At 44.6% G+C, this 17,355-nt stretch overlaps 1 protein-coding gene across 7 annotated transcripts in view; it reads right to left on the reverse strand.

Moving 5' to 3' along the window:
• The window catches only part of CEP170B (centrosomal protein 170B), a 60,508-nt gene that overhangs the window by 30,264 nt on the left and 12,889 nt on the right, over window positions 1–17,355 (reverse strand). For 6 of the 7 annotated variants that reach the window (XM_027779375.2, XM_027779378.2, XM_027779377.2 and 3 more), the window contains exons 1-3: window positions 9,894–9,955; window positions 8,407–8,545; window positions 223–324 (exon numbers count right to left, since the gene is read on the reverse strand). In XM_027779375.2, coding sequence (XP_027635176.2) covers window positions 223–324; window positions 8,407–8,545; window positions 9,894–9,944 — 292 coding nt within the window. In that variant the 5' untranslated portion in view covers window positions 9,945–9,955. Of the gene's footprint in view, window positions 1–222; window positions 325–8,406; window positions 8,546–9,893; window positions 9,956–12,877; window positions 12,957–16,054; window positions 16,145–17,355 lie in introns of those variants that run through there. The other variant, XM_055808800.1, reaches the window with a different exon arrangement.

Genomic DNA, 17,355 nt, shown 5'->3' on the forward strand with positions numbered 1-17,355 from the left:
CACAACTGCTGTTTCTAATGTTCAAACATTTCAGTGGAAACATTTTATTTTTCCCTTATTCTGGTTTCATCAGCAGCAATCCACACGTAAGAATGTGCACATGCGAGCACAAAAAAAGTGGTAATTGAAGCCTTGAAGCAGGATAGGTTCAGACAGTAAAGCTCAAAACTGTACAGAAATTTTGTCCCCCCATCTTCTCCCACCCCAAATCACCCCCATTACCTGAGTAATGTTCCTCTTGCCTTCTGTCCTCCTTGTTATTTGCATCATCTTCCCCCCACCAGGAGGGCTGCCCATAAAGAGGGGTGCGGTAAGTACTGGTTTCTAGGAAGAGGATAAGCAAATACCTTGATACAGAAAATACCAGTTTACCAGATTCACTGAAGTCAATCACATGCCAAAAAGGAAAAAAAACCAGCAGGGTCAGATGAGATCAGGTACCTGTTACATTGCAGTTATAACAACAAGAAGTTATACATAATAATAAGTATGCTCAGGCTTTTCTTCCCCCTACCCCCCCCCCCCCCCCCCCCCCCGTTTTTCTTTTTTACATTCTGCTGTGAGATGTTGACTCCACCTCCCTTCCCCGTCTGTCTTAGTTGCATTTCCCAAATACTGACTTTTCTCCCTTTCTAGCCTCATTATTCACAGAAAATGGAAGATTTTTGGCAGGACAGACTACAAGACACTACCTACAAAATTGTCTGCAACTCACCCACAATTCAGGTTAAATTCAGACTTTTTTCCTGTTCTTAATTGGGAAGACTTTAGCTTTGCCCTTGCTTGCTCCACCATGTCCTCGGATGCTGTGAGGCCAGGGATTTTTTCCAGCATTCACCACTCCCACTCTAGGTGACGCACATCCCACAACAGTAAATTCTTGAAGTGTTACAAACTTAGGAAAAATGGTAAAACCACCTCCTTACACATACATAAAGAAGTAAACTCTTGCTCTAAAGCTTAAAATAAACTAAGTGGATTCCTGAGTCACTGCAGGAGAGGCTTTTCTCGTGGAGAAGCTTCCCGTAGAAGAGCCAGGCTTCCATCATTATCAGCGAGCACTCTCTGGAAGATCAGGGCTTCACCACAACAACTGGTACCCAAAGGAGCTGATCTACTGCTTCTCATTTATCTCCCACAAAGCAAGATTGTGTTTTGGCAGTGCCTTGGGCTGTTGCTGTTTATGCAATAAGTAAAAAGAATACACCTCAATTTACCTGTGGTATAGTTGTTATTATTATGTTTTTACAATAGTTTCAAAGAAGGAAATAAAGTAACTTTTGTCCTTTCATCTAGAGGTGATAGAAACGCATGGATAGGCCAGGGGCTGAGGTCAAGCTCCAGCTGTTAGGTGTTTCTGCCTCTACCTGTGACAGCCATGAGCACACGTGTTACCAGCCCGTCTTAACCCTGGCTCCAGCTACAGAGCCATAGCTGGGCTTCTACCGCCAGCTACTGCTCGGACTGTGGTTTTAAAACCACACGCTGCTCTGCGTAAAGCAAGCCTCCAACAGCCCTGCAGTTTTGCGTTCCCTGCTTTTACCAGGGAGATGACAGAAATTAGTCATTAACATACAGGAAGCCAAGAGAGGAAGTCAAGGGAAAAAAGACAACTGATTTTAGGCTGCTGTTTCTGAAGCTACACAGACCCAATGGCCGCTACTTTTTTCTACAATAGTTCCAGAGATACACGCTCATACACTGGCAGTCCATAGACAAAAATTTTGCTTTACAGATGCAGCCCACAGGCCCTTCCCAAGAGACCTTCTTCCTCTTTCAAAATTAACCACGCTGCCTCCCTTCACACCGAGGATCAAAAGAGGCTGAAAGCGTTACTCTCCTTTCTGCCTAGAGTGCACGGAAGATAAACCGTGTTCACATTATGTAGGCGGCCTTTGAAAGTTCAAAGGAGGAAGCACTTCTTACTGTGAATAAATTGGAATTGCCAAGCAATATGTTTCATAATTGAGGATGGGTAAACCACTCCAGGGAGAGGGGCGGGGTGGGGGTGGGGAGAGAGAGAGAATCCTATTCACAAGCTTGTCAATGAACTGAGGCACCCAAACATAGGGTCTGGTCTCCGCTAGGCTGAGACCTCCCGTCACACAACCTAGCAGAAACCTACCGCCCTCTCTTCATGCTATGACTGGCCCACTAGACCCCCCACCCCAATCATGCAGGATCTGCTCTACCAACATCAGGCACTTCTTTTGGGTACACACTACAATGGATTATCACCCTCTGAATTGCAGTATTTATCTTAGTGATCAATATTGATGGCCAAGAGGCAGTCAGGGCCATGAGAAGGAGAAAAACACTTTGGGGCAATGGACAAATCCATTAACAACAGCCAGCTATGTCTGGGGTAACTCGTGCCTAAAGATCAATGGGGCACCGCGAAGGGCTCAACCCTTAAGAAACAGGACATCTTGGATACTTGTCTCAGATTAATGTGATCAATTATGAAAGCTCATCAGTGGTTTATTTCAAGTTGCTGGTGGAACAAATCCTGAGCACACTACCCTACAGATGAAATGCGAAGACCATCTCACACTGACTCTTGTACAAGCAGCATCTTTCCCAAGCGTGGGTGCTGTTACCGCTTGCACCTTGCAAGGAGTTGCCTCATTGCAGATTGTCTCTCCAGCACATCCCAGCCCCTCACAGGATCCCAAAGGCCCCCTAGTCTAGAAAATTCTAGTTACCTGTTCCAAGAAAATTTTGTTTTCAAAGGGGCAGAGGTGAGCTAAGAGAACTCACATCCATCCTGCATGACAGACTTCTTCCCAGAAGCTGCTGCATTCCTAAGAGCTGTGTCCCACTTGCATACCAAACACAGGAGCTACTGCCTTTGGCCCTCAGGAGCTTTTCTGCTACAGGGAAAAGGCAGCTAGGGGAGCAAGTCAGCCTTGGTCAGACTTTTTCTATTGATGAGGAACTTTGGGATTGCAAGGAAAGCAGAAAGAAAAAACAAGAGGATTTATAAAGAATAACGAGCCAGCTCCTTCTGTCCTCTCAAATTTTTCCCTCCACCCTAAAGAGCCCTAATAGGTGCTTGGAAATTCCCCAAATTCCCCTTCTGACAAAAGCTAGCACAAAGCCAAAACCCCAGGGCATGTCAAGGAGCACCTACTGAGAGCACATCAGGTTGGCCAGAGCGCAGAGACCTGGGGCCACCAGGGTGGGAGACACCCTGCTGCGCTCACTGCAGGGCAGCAGGTCCTCCCCTGCCCATCACACAGAGCTCACGTGGCTCCACCTGGGACCCTCTGTTACACCGCGTGTAACACACCTGCTCCCTTCTGTGGGGTTTGGTTGTGGGGTTTTTTTCTTCATTCCTTCCCCCTCCCTGCCTCCACAATAAACTGGAACTTCATTTTAAAGACTGCAAAAAGCACAGATGGAAAGCCAAGGAGTCAGTATCTTGTTATCTGGGGACAGTTTCAATATTTTAAGAGCAATTAATGTTTCCACTGAGCCTTCATATTAATTTGTATTTTCAATAACATTATCAAGTGACACAGACACCCTCATTCTCAGCTACTGCTGAAAGTGACCTGATGCTGAGCCAGAGTAAAATTTCCCTGATTTCAGAAGAGCTACACAAATTTGCTGTCCTGGTCATGTTAGACCCTTCTGTCCCTTCTAATTTGCCAGCACAACCAACCTGACGCCTCTCCCTGCTCCAGCTCTAACACGACAATATTGTATAAAGAGGGGAGGGCAGGAGGGGGGCTGGGGGAAGCATGATAGGAAGGCAGCTAAACCAGATGGCTGTGACAGAAGCAGGGCAGGGAGCAGCTACACAGGCAATTGTGCCAAGGGGCTTTGCTCTTCACCAGCTGGGATGCATTTTGGGTAGTGACCTCAAGCTGGACCTGCAGCATCCAGAGCACTGCATCTGCCTGTGTCCCGAGACACACATAGCATCCTGAAGCCACCACCTATCCGTTATATTTTAGTGTAAGATGGAAGCTTTTGCAAGAGCAGGGACTCGGGGCTTGCCCAAGTCAGCAGTGAAGTGAGGAACACCAATGAAAACTAACTGCTCGGTCATTTTAATGACATGAGACTTACTCCAATTGATGGCAGCTCGTTACCACCTCTCCGCACTCTGTGCCAGGCTACCCAGATGGTGCCAATTCATTTAGACATATTTCTTGGCTCAACAATTCAGGCAGACAGCCCGAAAACCATCCTTTTAGATAACTGAATTGAGGTCAGCACAAGCATTCAGCTAGATAAATACTGAGCTACTGGTGACAGTGTAATACAGGGAAGACAACTGATATACACGTTCTGCTCCTGGATTTCAGTCTTCGGGGCAGTCACTCAAAAGAAAAAATGAAGGTTGTTTTAGCACAGAACAAGGGAGGTCCATTTGTTTAACAAGTCTGACAAGAACATGGCCTGCTAAATTAATACAGAACTATTGATCACCTGAAGGAGAGGCACCACAGTAAGAGAAAATGAGACGTGTCAATACAAAGGATGTATGTCTGGAGAAGTGAATTGGACAGAACACCACCCGGGCAGAACCAAAAATACAGTCCACGGGATAAAAGGGAAAGGAGGAAGCCTGTGTTAATGCTGCCTTCTATCAGCGTGTGGGCAGAAGAGCTTTCATGACAAGCACGCAGCTCCCACTGCAGAGGGGTCCAATTCCCCTTGAAGGAGTCCCCTGTGGTCAGGACTGAGGGCTGCACTTCGCCCAGGTCCTCACAAAGCTTCCAACTGTCATGAGACAGGCAGCAATGGCAAATTTCTTTGCTGACAGAAGCACACACAGCTTTGAAGCTGTCCACAGCAAGTCATAACAAAAGCATGAGAAATCCAGCTTGCTTTAAGTCAAACTCTTTTTGATTCATTATTAATAACAATAATGTCCATCTTCGGAAGACACAGAGCAGGCTTCTTACAGCAGAGGCCTTGGGGGAAAAAAAAAAAGATGATCTAGCTATAATATTTTAAAATTAATTCCTTACATCTCTTCTTTTTTACATCTCCAAAACAGAGAATTCAGACATACTAGGAATAACCATAAAGCAATTCTCTGACTCTTTGCTGCAGAACTTATTTCATATGTGCCTGGCAAACCTAACCTAAGCCCTGATCTTTTGTACCTGCTGTGAACATACACAGATCCCAGAGGCTTTCAAATCAGACTGATAATCACAAATCTATTTATATTAATTACACGGTCAAATCTTTAACATGCTGCAGGTACCACCATCCTAGCTCGGAAGCAAAACAAATACACCATCACCACTCCCCTAAATTAAAGGCTAGGGTAGAGCTGTGTGTCTAAATAGCTATTACCATGATCTCATGGGGAAAGCAGCCAAGGACCATGGAAACCACTTCACAACTGGGCACAACTCCCACTGCCTCTGTCCATGCTGCCTGCTGACCTCAGCCCCACACACCAACAAGACTTTCAAGTTGGCCACAATGTTGAGAGGACTCCCTAATGGCACAGACGCTAACCTGGTGAGCAAATCTATTTCACAGATCCCAGGAGAAGCTCAAGTCCTGCTCCTGCAGGTGATGCCCATTTCAGCTGGACACTACAAGCAACCTCCACCCCTGGAAACTCGGGCCTGCAGCAGTTACTCAGAGATTAGTCATCACATTCAGCATTAGCTAGTCCCATCAGCCTGTGAGGGCTTTACACACAAAAAAAAAAAAAAAGTAAATTAAGATCAGCCTGAGGATTAACTGTGTTGAGAACAGAAGACCACAAAGTAGCTTATCTCATCCAGTACCTCAACTCAGGTAGCAACAGATGGGGATCGTGACAGTCTTAAAATCTGCTCAGTTCAAGGCTGTACCTGGCCTGATCACTTAAGGCTTTCAACCTAAGAGCTGATGGCTATTTTTAGCATTAACTAGCTGAACTGGGGGCACTTTTCTTATTCATATCCATGTCCAACCCATAGGGCTTACCAAGCTTCTTGCTTCAAGTATTTCACAGAGACTGATGATTTTCTGCTTAGAAGAAACATACACCCGAAAGCTGGCAAGTTCAACCGCATAAAGGCTAAATGGCTGTTTCCCATTCACTCCACTGGGTCTCTTTATCCTCAGCCCCTCACCTCCCTCCCATTTCTAAGCAGCTCTAATTGTTCACATTGTTTTCTTAAACCTCTTCCCTGAAAGCTTGCATTCCCTCTGCCTCTTTTCCACTCAGGCCCTGGGAAGCGATCCTTCTAAAGGCTTTTGTCACCCCAGACCTTGCTTTAATTAGTCAATGCAAATTCCTAAATACCTACAGGCTTAGCAAAACAGCTCTTTCCCCAAAGCCTCTTACTGCTGCCACTAAGCAAGCCCACTCCCTGTAAGAAAACCTACATTCTTCTTTCCACTAATCATGCTAAATTGCTGCCACTCCTCCAAGCAACCAAGGAGAAACTGTGCATGTGTGCAGCTGAAGACAAGGTGAATTAGTCACATCGCAGACGAAAAAGGGACTCACTGATCATCCTGCTCATGTGACAGGTGCTTTTTGGAGGGAGGCACTGATTTAATGCTCAGGCTCCCTCTCTTGCTTCCACAGGCTTCAGTCCACTCCAGCAAAATACTTTTAACAAAGCCCTGAATTCCTCCATCGTTCTGTGGGGTTAGCAGCACTTCACAGATTTTTGTGTGTTTGTCAGTCCCACTGCATGTGACATACTTCAGCACTGGCCCCCAGTAAGTACGCACAGTCCTTTTTGCCTTAGACCTAGTGCCTACCAGTGACAGAAACATAACGCAGCTCTGCAAACCACCGCTAGAGAAATGGGTCACCTTGCTGAAGAGTCAACATCCTGACTTTGAAGGTGTTCCAAATATCAACCACTTATTCTCTGTAGGTTAAAATCATCCAGAGTGTATTTTGGAAGGTGGCAAGAATAAAAATGAGAATGTTCATGCAACCAGGCAGCAGCAAATGCAAACTGGCTCCATTTACTGGCAAAGTGGCCCAGTTACTGCCAACGCTTTTCAAAAATCCTATGACCCTTGAAAGGCAACTGGAGAGCGCTCCTCTCTGTGAGGTTCCCCTCTTCCCGTCCTCCACGATATCATGGTTAATCATCACCAGCTTCATCCCTTTAACTGAGCGCTTGCGAGGCAGTGTCACAAATGCCACATCCATGGGGGAAGGTGACACACAGACACAGCTAAAGCAACACAAAAAAAGGTGCGGAAAACGGTAGCTGGGCACAGGAGTGCATGTGCATGTACTTTCACATAGAGCTGGAGGCAACAACAAAACCAGGGAGAAAAATTGCACTGTTTTAGTACACTATGTCAGCTTAGAGGGATTTTAATAGAGACAATACATGGGAGATTAAGGTCAGCCAACTCACTCCACACAAAGCCTTAACAGCTTTTACCCGAAGTTGTACCCTTTTCCAGAAAGCTGCTGCATCTATCTCTAGGTCACCTGACACAAGATGCTGCCTCACTCTTTTACTTGCTAATCTCCTTCCTTCCACTCACCTTCCTGCTTTTTCCTCCAAGAGACCCCGTGTGCAGTCTCTCTGCTAACCCTAAAGCTTTCCAATCGCTCTGCCATTCCGGTGCCACAAGACCACCTCTGGCAGACATCCATCACTGGGATGCTTTAAAACTGCATTTGTTCCTCCCATGCATCATCAAGCTCTAGAAGGCCACCGGCTGATAACTGAGCAGAACTGGGGAGAACCTGCCAGGGCAGTGTACGTACAGGAGATAGGAAGCTAGGTGAGACAAGATTGGGAGGTCTTGGTCCACCACGCGGGGAACGGGGGGGGGGGGGGGGGGGGGGGGGAGCAAGTTTGACAAAGGGTCATTAAAGGAAGGCAGCAGTGGGTAAAGAAATGGAGAACAGCAGGAGTTTTTCAAATGGAAAAGGTTTGCAGCTGGGGAACAGTGAACCTGGAGCAAATGTCTCCCACTTTGGCAGTCAGTTTCAATTCCACATCTTGGCACGTTAGGAAATACAGTCATTCAAGACCATACAGAGCTTTTTTTAAAAAAAGGCTTGTTGCTTCTTCCCCTGCCTGTCAGCACCATACCACAGCAGCCACACGCTTTCTACTCTGAGTCACCGTCTCTGTTCAAACACCAGCTCATGATTAGGAAATTAAAAATAGACCAGACAGGTGCCAAAGAACTCACCAAACCTGCTCAGCCCACAGGTTCTCCAGCACACACACTGCAACACGGCATGCTTGAGCCATCACACCAGCTGATCCTTTTTTTTGGAGGCTGAATCTCCAAAAACTGAGACTCTGGAATACTCAGAGGATTAGAAAGAGGACCCTTCTGGAACTGCTCCCAGATGCAACCCACAACACTGTACTGTCAGAACCATGACCCCGTGCAGGGCTGAGCTGCAGTTTGTTCTGAATCTTGATTAACTGGTTCCAGAGCAAGTACCTGTAATTGCTTTCCTCTCTCCTTTCTCCAGCTTTGCTTGTGGGGACTCAGTATAGACACCGTGCTCCATGGGCTGCTCCGCCCTCTTCATTGCTGTGCCTTTGTAATTCATCTGAAGTTGGCTGGTGTACTTCTCATGCTGCAGAAACAAGCAACAGTTGCAGCGTGCCCCTGTGATCTGTATACTAGCCCATGTAAAAGATAAACCACCTTTCCCCCACAAACAGATGATCACACACAGACAAATAGTGCAGCTAACTTCTAGGAAAAAAAATAAAAATAAAAAAAAAAAAAAAAAGAGACCTGAGTAGAGGCTACAGAACAGCAGAAAGGCCAGCTGAGAGGTTTGCAAGTACCCCATTTGGAAGACTAAGTGACAATTCTAGTTCACTAGAAGGTCACTGTGAGTTAGTTCTGCAAAACAGCTAATTAGGAAACCCTTTAAAGAACAAACCAAGAAGAAACAGAACGTAGGCCGTTTTCCATTCAGGATTCAAATCCTAAAATCCCCTTTGTTCTTAAAGCAACATTATAAATTCTTTCAGGGTGCTCATTTGCATTATCTCAGTTTTTCAGCAGAGACAATTAAAATATATCTTAATTATTTCTCTCCAAACGCTCTCTCCAGCTAGGAAAGTGATTCTGCCTTAAAACAGGCTTCACACATTAACATAGTAAATGAGCTATTTAAAAGTGGGTTTATTACAAGTAAAATAATAAAAGGGCATACCCATCCAGATTACCCCTAAGTAAATTCAATGAATCATGTGCCCAATTCTAGCTGTTACATTTCCAATTCCCTCCAAGTCTTAAACGTGGAACCAGGTCTAAACTGACAGTATCTGCTAGCCAGGAGGCAGGTGATGCTTGGCACTGATAGCCCAAGTCCCTCAGCTGAACGTGACAGCTTTCTTCCTAGAGGGAGTTGCTTTTCTGCCTTAGCTAAGCAGATGCTCATACTTGTTACTGAACCCTTTGTTTAAAGAAGGCCTCACTCAGAGGACAATTCAGTAAGTAAAAACACCGGAAGCTTGAAGGCAAAAATGAGATGATATACAGGAATAAATTAAGAAAACTTAAGCCTGCTGGAGGAAGTGTGATGGAGCTGGCCTAAGTCACCATGCTCAGAAAAAAGCATCTGGACTCCACTTCTCAGAGGGAACAAGTTCTGCTGTGCTTCACCCACAAGTTAATGTGCTGGCTGTTCTTTAATATGTTACAGCTTTAGTAAATTTTTTTGTTGGTAGTCATAAAATCATAAATAACTTCATTACATATTAGCACAGGGATGACAGAGATCAGAGCGGAGATAACTGGGAAATGTATCCCTCAAAGTAAGGTTTTATTAAGTCCCAATCCAAAGACAGACTCACACTATAGAACATTTCATTGCTGTCAAGAGTATTTTAATATTTCTGTTTGCTTGACCATTACTAGAGCACTTAAAAAATTTTTTAAAAAATGCACCTGCATCCAGACACCCTTACCTTTAATGCTTCTTCTGGGACTTTGTGTTGAATTTGTTCCAGGACATACATGTTTGAATGTACAGAACTCATTAAGGAAATGGCAAAGGAATTGGAGATGGACAGAAAAATCTAGCATTTAATCATGGAAAAAAACCAAGATCACAAAACCAGAGAACCTTAAAATACATATTAAAAGTTGCCTGCGCTGTATCCCACCATGGCCTTTGTCATGCATGTTTTGCAAGACAGCATGCAATCGCTTCTGCTGCCCAGACCCACGCCAACTGAAGGGTGGCAGACAAGGGGAGCAGGGCAGAAGAAGCCTGGAGGAGCACCAGCAGCTCCGTGCAGGACCCAGGGGAGCAACCAGACCCCTGACTCAATGCACACCCCGTTCCTCTCCACCTGGTTGGCAGCTCCAGGCAAACCACTCTCTTCCCATGGTATCCTGGCCAAGATAGGGCATTCTTGCATGCTCTGGACAAGTGAACAGCAGAGTTCAGCTCCCTGCTGGGGATGGTGATGCCTGGGACTATGGTGCTCTCTTGCCCTGCCAAGGCCTTTCAGCCAGTGCAGCTTCTGAGATGAAAAGTAAATCAGGTCATGAGCTGCTGTGACCTATTAGGAAGGGAGGAGTTCAACATGGTTGAGCCTCAGCAATAATCCTCAGCAACACTGCGGGGGGGGGGGGTGGGGGGGGGTGGGGTGGGGAGCATCTGGCAATGTCATCATCAACAAACCAATCAGAGCAAAGGGGAGGAAAAAGGAAAGATGGAAAATGTTAGACTAAAAATAAACCAAGTGATACTGGCATAGCAGGGAAACTCCGCACAGTCTGTAAGTGAAACTGTAAATGGAAAAGAGACAAACGCTCTCATGCAACAGCGCAGAGCAGACTGAGACCTCAGGAGATGCTGTCATCCACACTGAGCTTAACGTGGTACACAAAGCGCTGCTAAAAGGACTGGCACTGAAGCAGCAAAGGGGTGGAAGAGATTTTAACTGCCATGGCAACTATGCAGAAGTAAAAAGATGACTAAAACCTACATTCTTTGAAGTTTTCCTGCTGAGGGCAATAAATTCCATTAATTCATAAATGCAATCATTCATTGCACATAAATATCCATGTAAGGGCTGCAGGACTAAGCACTTCCAACTCGGCTGCTTAGTGCTTAGAATTGCTTTCTATACAAAAAGTTTAAACCTGTATTGCAGCCATTAAAACCTACCCATGCTCTAGGCACTGGTTTATGCCTTCGCTAGACTGGGGTTCACAGCAAATCTACAAGCTTCCCCACGCATCTAGAGACCAGAAGACACATGACCAGCTACATCAAAAATACATTTGCAAAACCGCAAAGTCAAGAAAAGCTAGAACTGGGGCTGCAGATGGGACTGTAACAGGCTTCATCACATGCACACTGAGATGTCACCTTTAATGACCTGATCCCAGAACACTGTGCTCTTTTATTGGGCAGCACTCAGTATCTCTCCCCACCGTGTATGCCTGAACACTAAGCTGCACCCCACCCCATTCAAATACTGATCTGAAGGCAGATAATCTGCTTTTTTTTTTTGCCCTTTTTTTTTTAAGATTCAGCAACTACCTCCCTTTAAGAAAAAAAGAAATACCACTGTGAAGCAAGGATTTGTTATTTTTAAAATGGAAAAAGACAGCACAAGACCAAGACCAGAAGTATGATGTAACACAAGGCCTAGAAAGCCACCTTTTCCAGCAGATCCAGGATTGCACACACATCAGTTTAAGCATCCCTGTTGCAACAGTGAATGTTCCTGCACTGTCGCTACTTAGAGCGGAGGCAGCCAGACCCCTAAAAGACCAGGAATGCTCAACCTCTCCTCACTGCTTCAGCCCTCTGGGCTCCAGCAAGGTTTTGAGTATTTCAAAAGCTACAGCATGGCAAGCAAAACTGATTATCATGGGAACAACAAAAGGCACAAGAACGTGACTTTGGGGTCAAGGATGCACAAGAGTTTTCCAGCCAATCACTTCCTCCCCAACACTGCTAGAACATAGTCTTTGCCTCTAGTTTCAGAGATGTCTGGACTGTTTTAACTGAAACTTCCCCACAAAAGAAAGAAGAAACCTGGAGAAGATACTTGCTACTTCTAAATTAAGCCTGAGTGGGTAAAGTTTGGCAGATAGAAGCAACTGAAAAAAAGTGGAAAAAAAAAAAGGATTAGATCACGTGAAAAGGCAGCGATAGGAACCCCTACTTACCACTGTTGCTCTGCAGACTCTGAAAGTCATTCCAACATCTACGCTTGTAGCCAGTCATACAGCCACATCAGGATATAAAGGAAAGGGATGGAGGCAAAGGTGTTTTAGCAGACACTAGCAGGATTTGTGACTCTGTAAACAAAGCAGTAACTGCAGTCTAGCCTCCCTCAATAGAGGTGAAATTTACAGATTGACTCTCACATTTTCTGACAGAAGCAATTTGCACGGGCAAATTTCATTCCATACAGAGTCAAAGGTCTGACCACAAGCCCCAGAGCTAAATGTCTAAGGCTGAAGACCTGCAAATTGTCTGAAAAACAAGCATTTGGGTGAAATGATTAACAAAAACACCCAAGCTGGATGAAAAAAAAAATAGGAATATGTTAGTTCATACAAAAGCATATGAAATATGTTTGCTCCCCAACTCGTACCAGCTAGTTACCATACAAATAAAAAGAAAAAACCTCAACCCTTCCCTAGAAAGGGACTGAAGAGGCACCTTCACAGTCACTACCTCCACAGTTAGTACTGCCAGTGCAGGGCCCGATTCAAAGTCCAATGAAGGTAGCAGGCATCATGCCTAATATGCTCTTAAGCTTTTGTTTCTCCACCTGGTAAAGAGCCATCCAAAGGCTCCAGGAGGCAAAACAAACACCCTTACTCATTAGTCACAACTAGCGCTGTTAATTCTCCATGCAGCAACCAACACAAAACCCAATCAAAGACCACATCTCACTCCCTCTTCAAACGAGAAGGATATCGTAGCCGAAGCGAATGACATCATTCAGTTTTAGGGTGATGTACTTCTGGTCAGGAATCCTCACATCATTGACAAACGTCTGCAGGAAAGAAACACAGGAATGTTTTTTGACTGACAGTATCAAGGTGATGCATCTCAGATGGACTGGGCTCCTGAAGGGCAACCAGGCCCAAGGAACTGAGGGTGCACTAGCACAAAGTCAGCCAGGCGAGGAGCTAAGTTGCCTAGAAAAAATCAACACTGGCAAGTAGCTCCCATGGGCAAGTTAAGAGCACCCCAATTATGCTTCAAAGCAAGATGCTGAAGGGACCTCTAGGAAGATTTACCTTTCCATCAACTGCAAATGAAATTTTAGTCCCCAACTTGGAATACATAAATGAGGTGCCTGAAGTTAGGAACTTCAGGTGCTCTCGGCTCTCTTCCACCCTTCACAACCAGCAAGAGCAGCAAACGGTGCAACTCATACTCTAATTAGTGAGCTGGGAATCAGCTTTCCGCTGGATGTCAAACAAGACTAGTGTCAGCCCCAAGGCCTGCTAACTTAACAAGCAAAGCCTATCACAGAGGAAGGGGGAAATGAAAATGCATAGGAAAACAAGCATTTGCAGTAGCATCCCTGTGATGTCTGATGATACATTGTCCAAGGCACCATATTATCAGTACAACAAGCCTCTTGCACAAAGGATTCACATACTCATTTTTCCTGTGCTCCAGGCAGTTAACTGGGGCCCAAAGAAACGAAGTTACCCTTACAAAGGTGCAAAAAAAAAAAAAAAAAAAAAAAAAATCTACTTCATAGCTGTGAACAAGTATCTTGGATGTCTCACATGCCGACTGTCCGAGGGGACCTCCTAAGGAACAATTCTTGCAGAACAATGGAGGAATGAATCAAGCACTCACGGACATCCTTCACAAATAAACCATGTACGTTTGTAAAAACCTGGGCCAAATAAAAATAAATCAGGAAGCCAGTTGAAGAAGCACCAGCATGCTGATGGGGATTAGGCACTCAGCTGCTTCTGGGGCAGTCACGGACACCAGGAGTCACCCTGCCTCCCAAGGTGGGATTCACCCAGCCTCACAGACCAGGAACCCGCTGCTGAGTCTTTGTAGCCTCAATACAAATGCACCTATGCTCTGATGATTCAAAATTATGCTAGGAAATGAATTTACATGCTTCCACCAATGAAGCACAGTCTTTTTCTGGCTTCTCACCTCAGCCAAGGCAAACAAGCATGATAAAAACAATTATTAACCACAGGGGGAAAAAATAAATGCTAGAGCAGGAAGCTAGAACCTCAGCAGACAACAGCCCCCAGTTTCCTGGCAATTTACAGAAGAGCTGGGGAACAGGCCTATAATTTCAGAATAAAAGCAGTGAAGCTGGTTAAAAGGCATGAAATTCCTATTAGCATGAAATTTTTTAATATTTAAAAATTCGACAACAGTGAGATCCGAAACAGGAATAATTATTTGCTGACTCTTCTGCAAAACAAAAGCCTGCAAGAAAACCCTTTTTGATGATGTTACTTACGCATCTATGGTTACTTCAAATGAAATAACCCAAGGAAACCCTTATTGCGGACAGAAACACTACCTTCAAAACCAAAGACCCTTAATAGACTGCAGAATCAGCTGAACATTATAATAAAAACAATACAAAACATTTTGACAATTAATATGAACCAGATTATCCAGCAAAGCCATATAATGCACTGTTGACAAGCCATGAAGTAAATACAAACTAAAAGCAAATCCTGAAAATGGAATTAAAAATCAAGGCCCTCCGAAGTTACTTCCTTAGTTATGGGGGGAAAACAAGTTTTCATGAAAATTTTCAGGTAAGGACCCATGTTCCTTTCATGCAAAATAAATTCAGTTTGGCCACAACAGCCTCCTCCAACAGAAGTGTGTTTGACCAGCTGCAGAAGACAGGCACTGCTACAACTCCTTTTACTCCACTGACTCTCTGAGCATGCCTATTATTAAAACATTGTAAAATCATATTCTTTAGCATGTCAAAGTAGAAAAGAATTAGTAGTACAAGCCTTCCCTCTCTTGCAACCAGAATTTTCAGCTGTTATTTTACCACCACGAGTCAAATACCGCAGGTTTTGAACCAGGGATCCATCTAGAGCCCAGGCCACTTACCAGAAATACTCCCATTTCAGCAGGGCTCTGTGTCTTCAGCTGTTAGGCTGAGAAGGATTAACACTTATTCTTGCTCTTTTCAGACACCAGAAAAGGCAGAACAATTGAGGTCTGCTTTAGCTGCTGCTTTTGTACAAGTTTCTGGGTTCATCTTGTGCTTTTGCGGTTGTGAAGGTGGAAGGCTTCTGTTTCCAAGCCCAAAACAATGACTGCAGTAAAACCCCTACTGCGAAGACAATTATGCGAATCTAGCTTAGACCTGCTCCAGCAGAGGAATAGCTCCACTGGTATGAAGAAACAGCCAAAAAAGAGGCATGCTATGGCATTAGGATAGTTTTAACTACAATGGTGTATTTAAAAATCACTGAATTGAGGTGGGCAGACAGAGCCCTCACCGAGCTGCCTACTACCACTGCATGAATTAGAACCATGGCAAGGGTTAAGATTGTAACAGGCTCAGCTCCCTGTTCTGGGTTCACATTATACCTCAGTCTTCACACAAACCAGGCCCAAGGCAGGCAAAAAAGCAATTTTTACTATTAAAAAAAGGTGATTTTAAATAGTTTCTCCCCAAAGAAAGTAAATGGCTCATCATCCCACAAATCACTGCATGCACTGACAACTGAATTGCCAAAAGGTCACCCTGCTCATGCTGAACAGCTGCTCCAGAATCTTCACCAGTTTAACATTAACATCCCCCAAAATGAGACTCAACTTATTTCCTTCTCTTGTGCAAGAGGCTCTATGATTTTGTGAGCCCTGAAGCATTCTGCAAGGACATCAGAAGAAAAGGAAAAAGAAATACAATATTTACCAAAGCTTTCCTCTTCAAAGATGAGATGCTACATGACCTCCATCTCAGGTCTTGCAAATAATTACATATGTTTAGCTTAACTGATGCCAACAGTTGCAGTGACCCAAAAAGGTCTAACAGTAGAATTAAGTAAGTGCACAAGTGCTTGCAGACTCAGCACGCCGCGTGATCACCTGCATCAGCCAGGATGTTTGCGGAGGTTTGCTACTTACGCCATTTAAGCTCCCAAGATCCTTCACCCAGTGCTCATCTTTCTCCTTGTCATAGTTGATTACAGCATGCTGCTTATCGACACTGCGGGACTGGCAATGAAAGCACAGTGAACGTGAGACCGGTCAGGCATAAGAGACACTGTTAATCAAAGCAACATTTAGACATTAAACTAACTTGATATAGGGTAAGGAGAGAGAGGGGGAAAGCAAGAAGGATTAAATATTATTTACTGCTATAAATAACCAAAGGCTAAACAGCAAATGCTTCCATGGTTGTTTAAACGGCTCACTAAAGACAATACTCTGAGGGCGGGGGGGGGGGGGGGGGGGGGGGAGGGCAAAATCACTGCAGGCTGTCAAGTCTACACCATAATTTCAATAAGTTATATCAATACACACCGAAAACAAAACCAGTCAAACTGAAAGCCTGGGGGCAGGATCTCAGCCAGTGCTAACTAGAAGAGCTCCACTTTTCACCAGCAGAAGCCAGTGGCCTCATCACTGGGGACATTCCTATTTGGGATGATTTTTTTTCACTTTGAAAAATAGGAAGAAAACTTTTTTTTAAGTTACAAACCAAATGTATTCACAACAATATAGACTGTTCCCAGCATTAGGTCCTGGAGTTGATTTAAATTCTAGGATGTTTTCCAAGTTGGAGGGAGGTTAGTAAACTTGGGATGAGAAAGAAAGCAACTCCAGGAAAATCAAATTTAAAGCTAGGTTGGAGAACACTGAACTGGACAGTGATTTGGTTCCACTGGCTTTGCCACAATGCACAAGTACCAAATACACTTCATCTTCAAAACAGAAGACAACACTTTAGCAGGAATAGTGCCAGACTTCTGAGGTAGTAGTGTTAGAAAAAAATCTGAATAATTTTCAAATATGGCATGTTACAGCTATAAAGACACCAGACTGTCTGTATTTAAACCTACTGCCTCTCATAACTTTAATTCTTGCTATAGTTGACCTCAACCAGCCACTGGAACAGTGTGCATCAGCACAGGCACATGACACTGTGACCTCCCTGGTATCTCAGGCCAGGGGAGGGTAGGATGTGCTACCCGAGTAAGGGGGCAAGCCAGGCTCTAAATCAGCTAATCCTCCTTTTCCTGGGCATCAACCAACAAGTTCTCGGTGAAAATCCCTTCCCTTTTCCAAACTATAAACACGCTGGTTTCCACAGCACCACTCTCAGCAAGCCACTGTCTACTTCCTTGCAAGCGTGCAGAGGCAAAGATTGTTTCAGGGGAATTCCTTGGTGAAAATACAGAAGCTTTTCCAGAAAAAACTGCTAC

This window comes from Falco peregrinus, chromosome 1 (genome assembly GCF_023634155.1).
Source record: "Falco peregrinus isolate bFalPer1 chromosome 1, bFalPer1.pri, whole genome shotgun sequence".
NCBI lineage: Eukaryota > Metazoa > Chordata > Aves > Falconiformes > Falconidae > Falco > Falco peregrinus.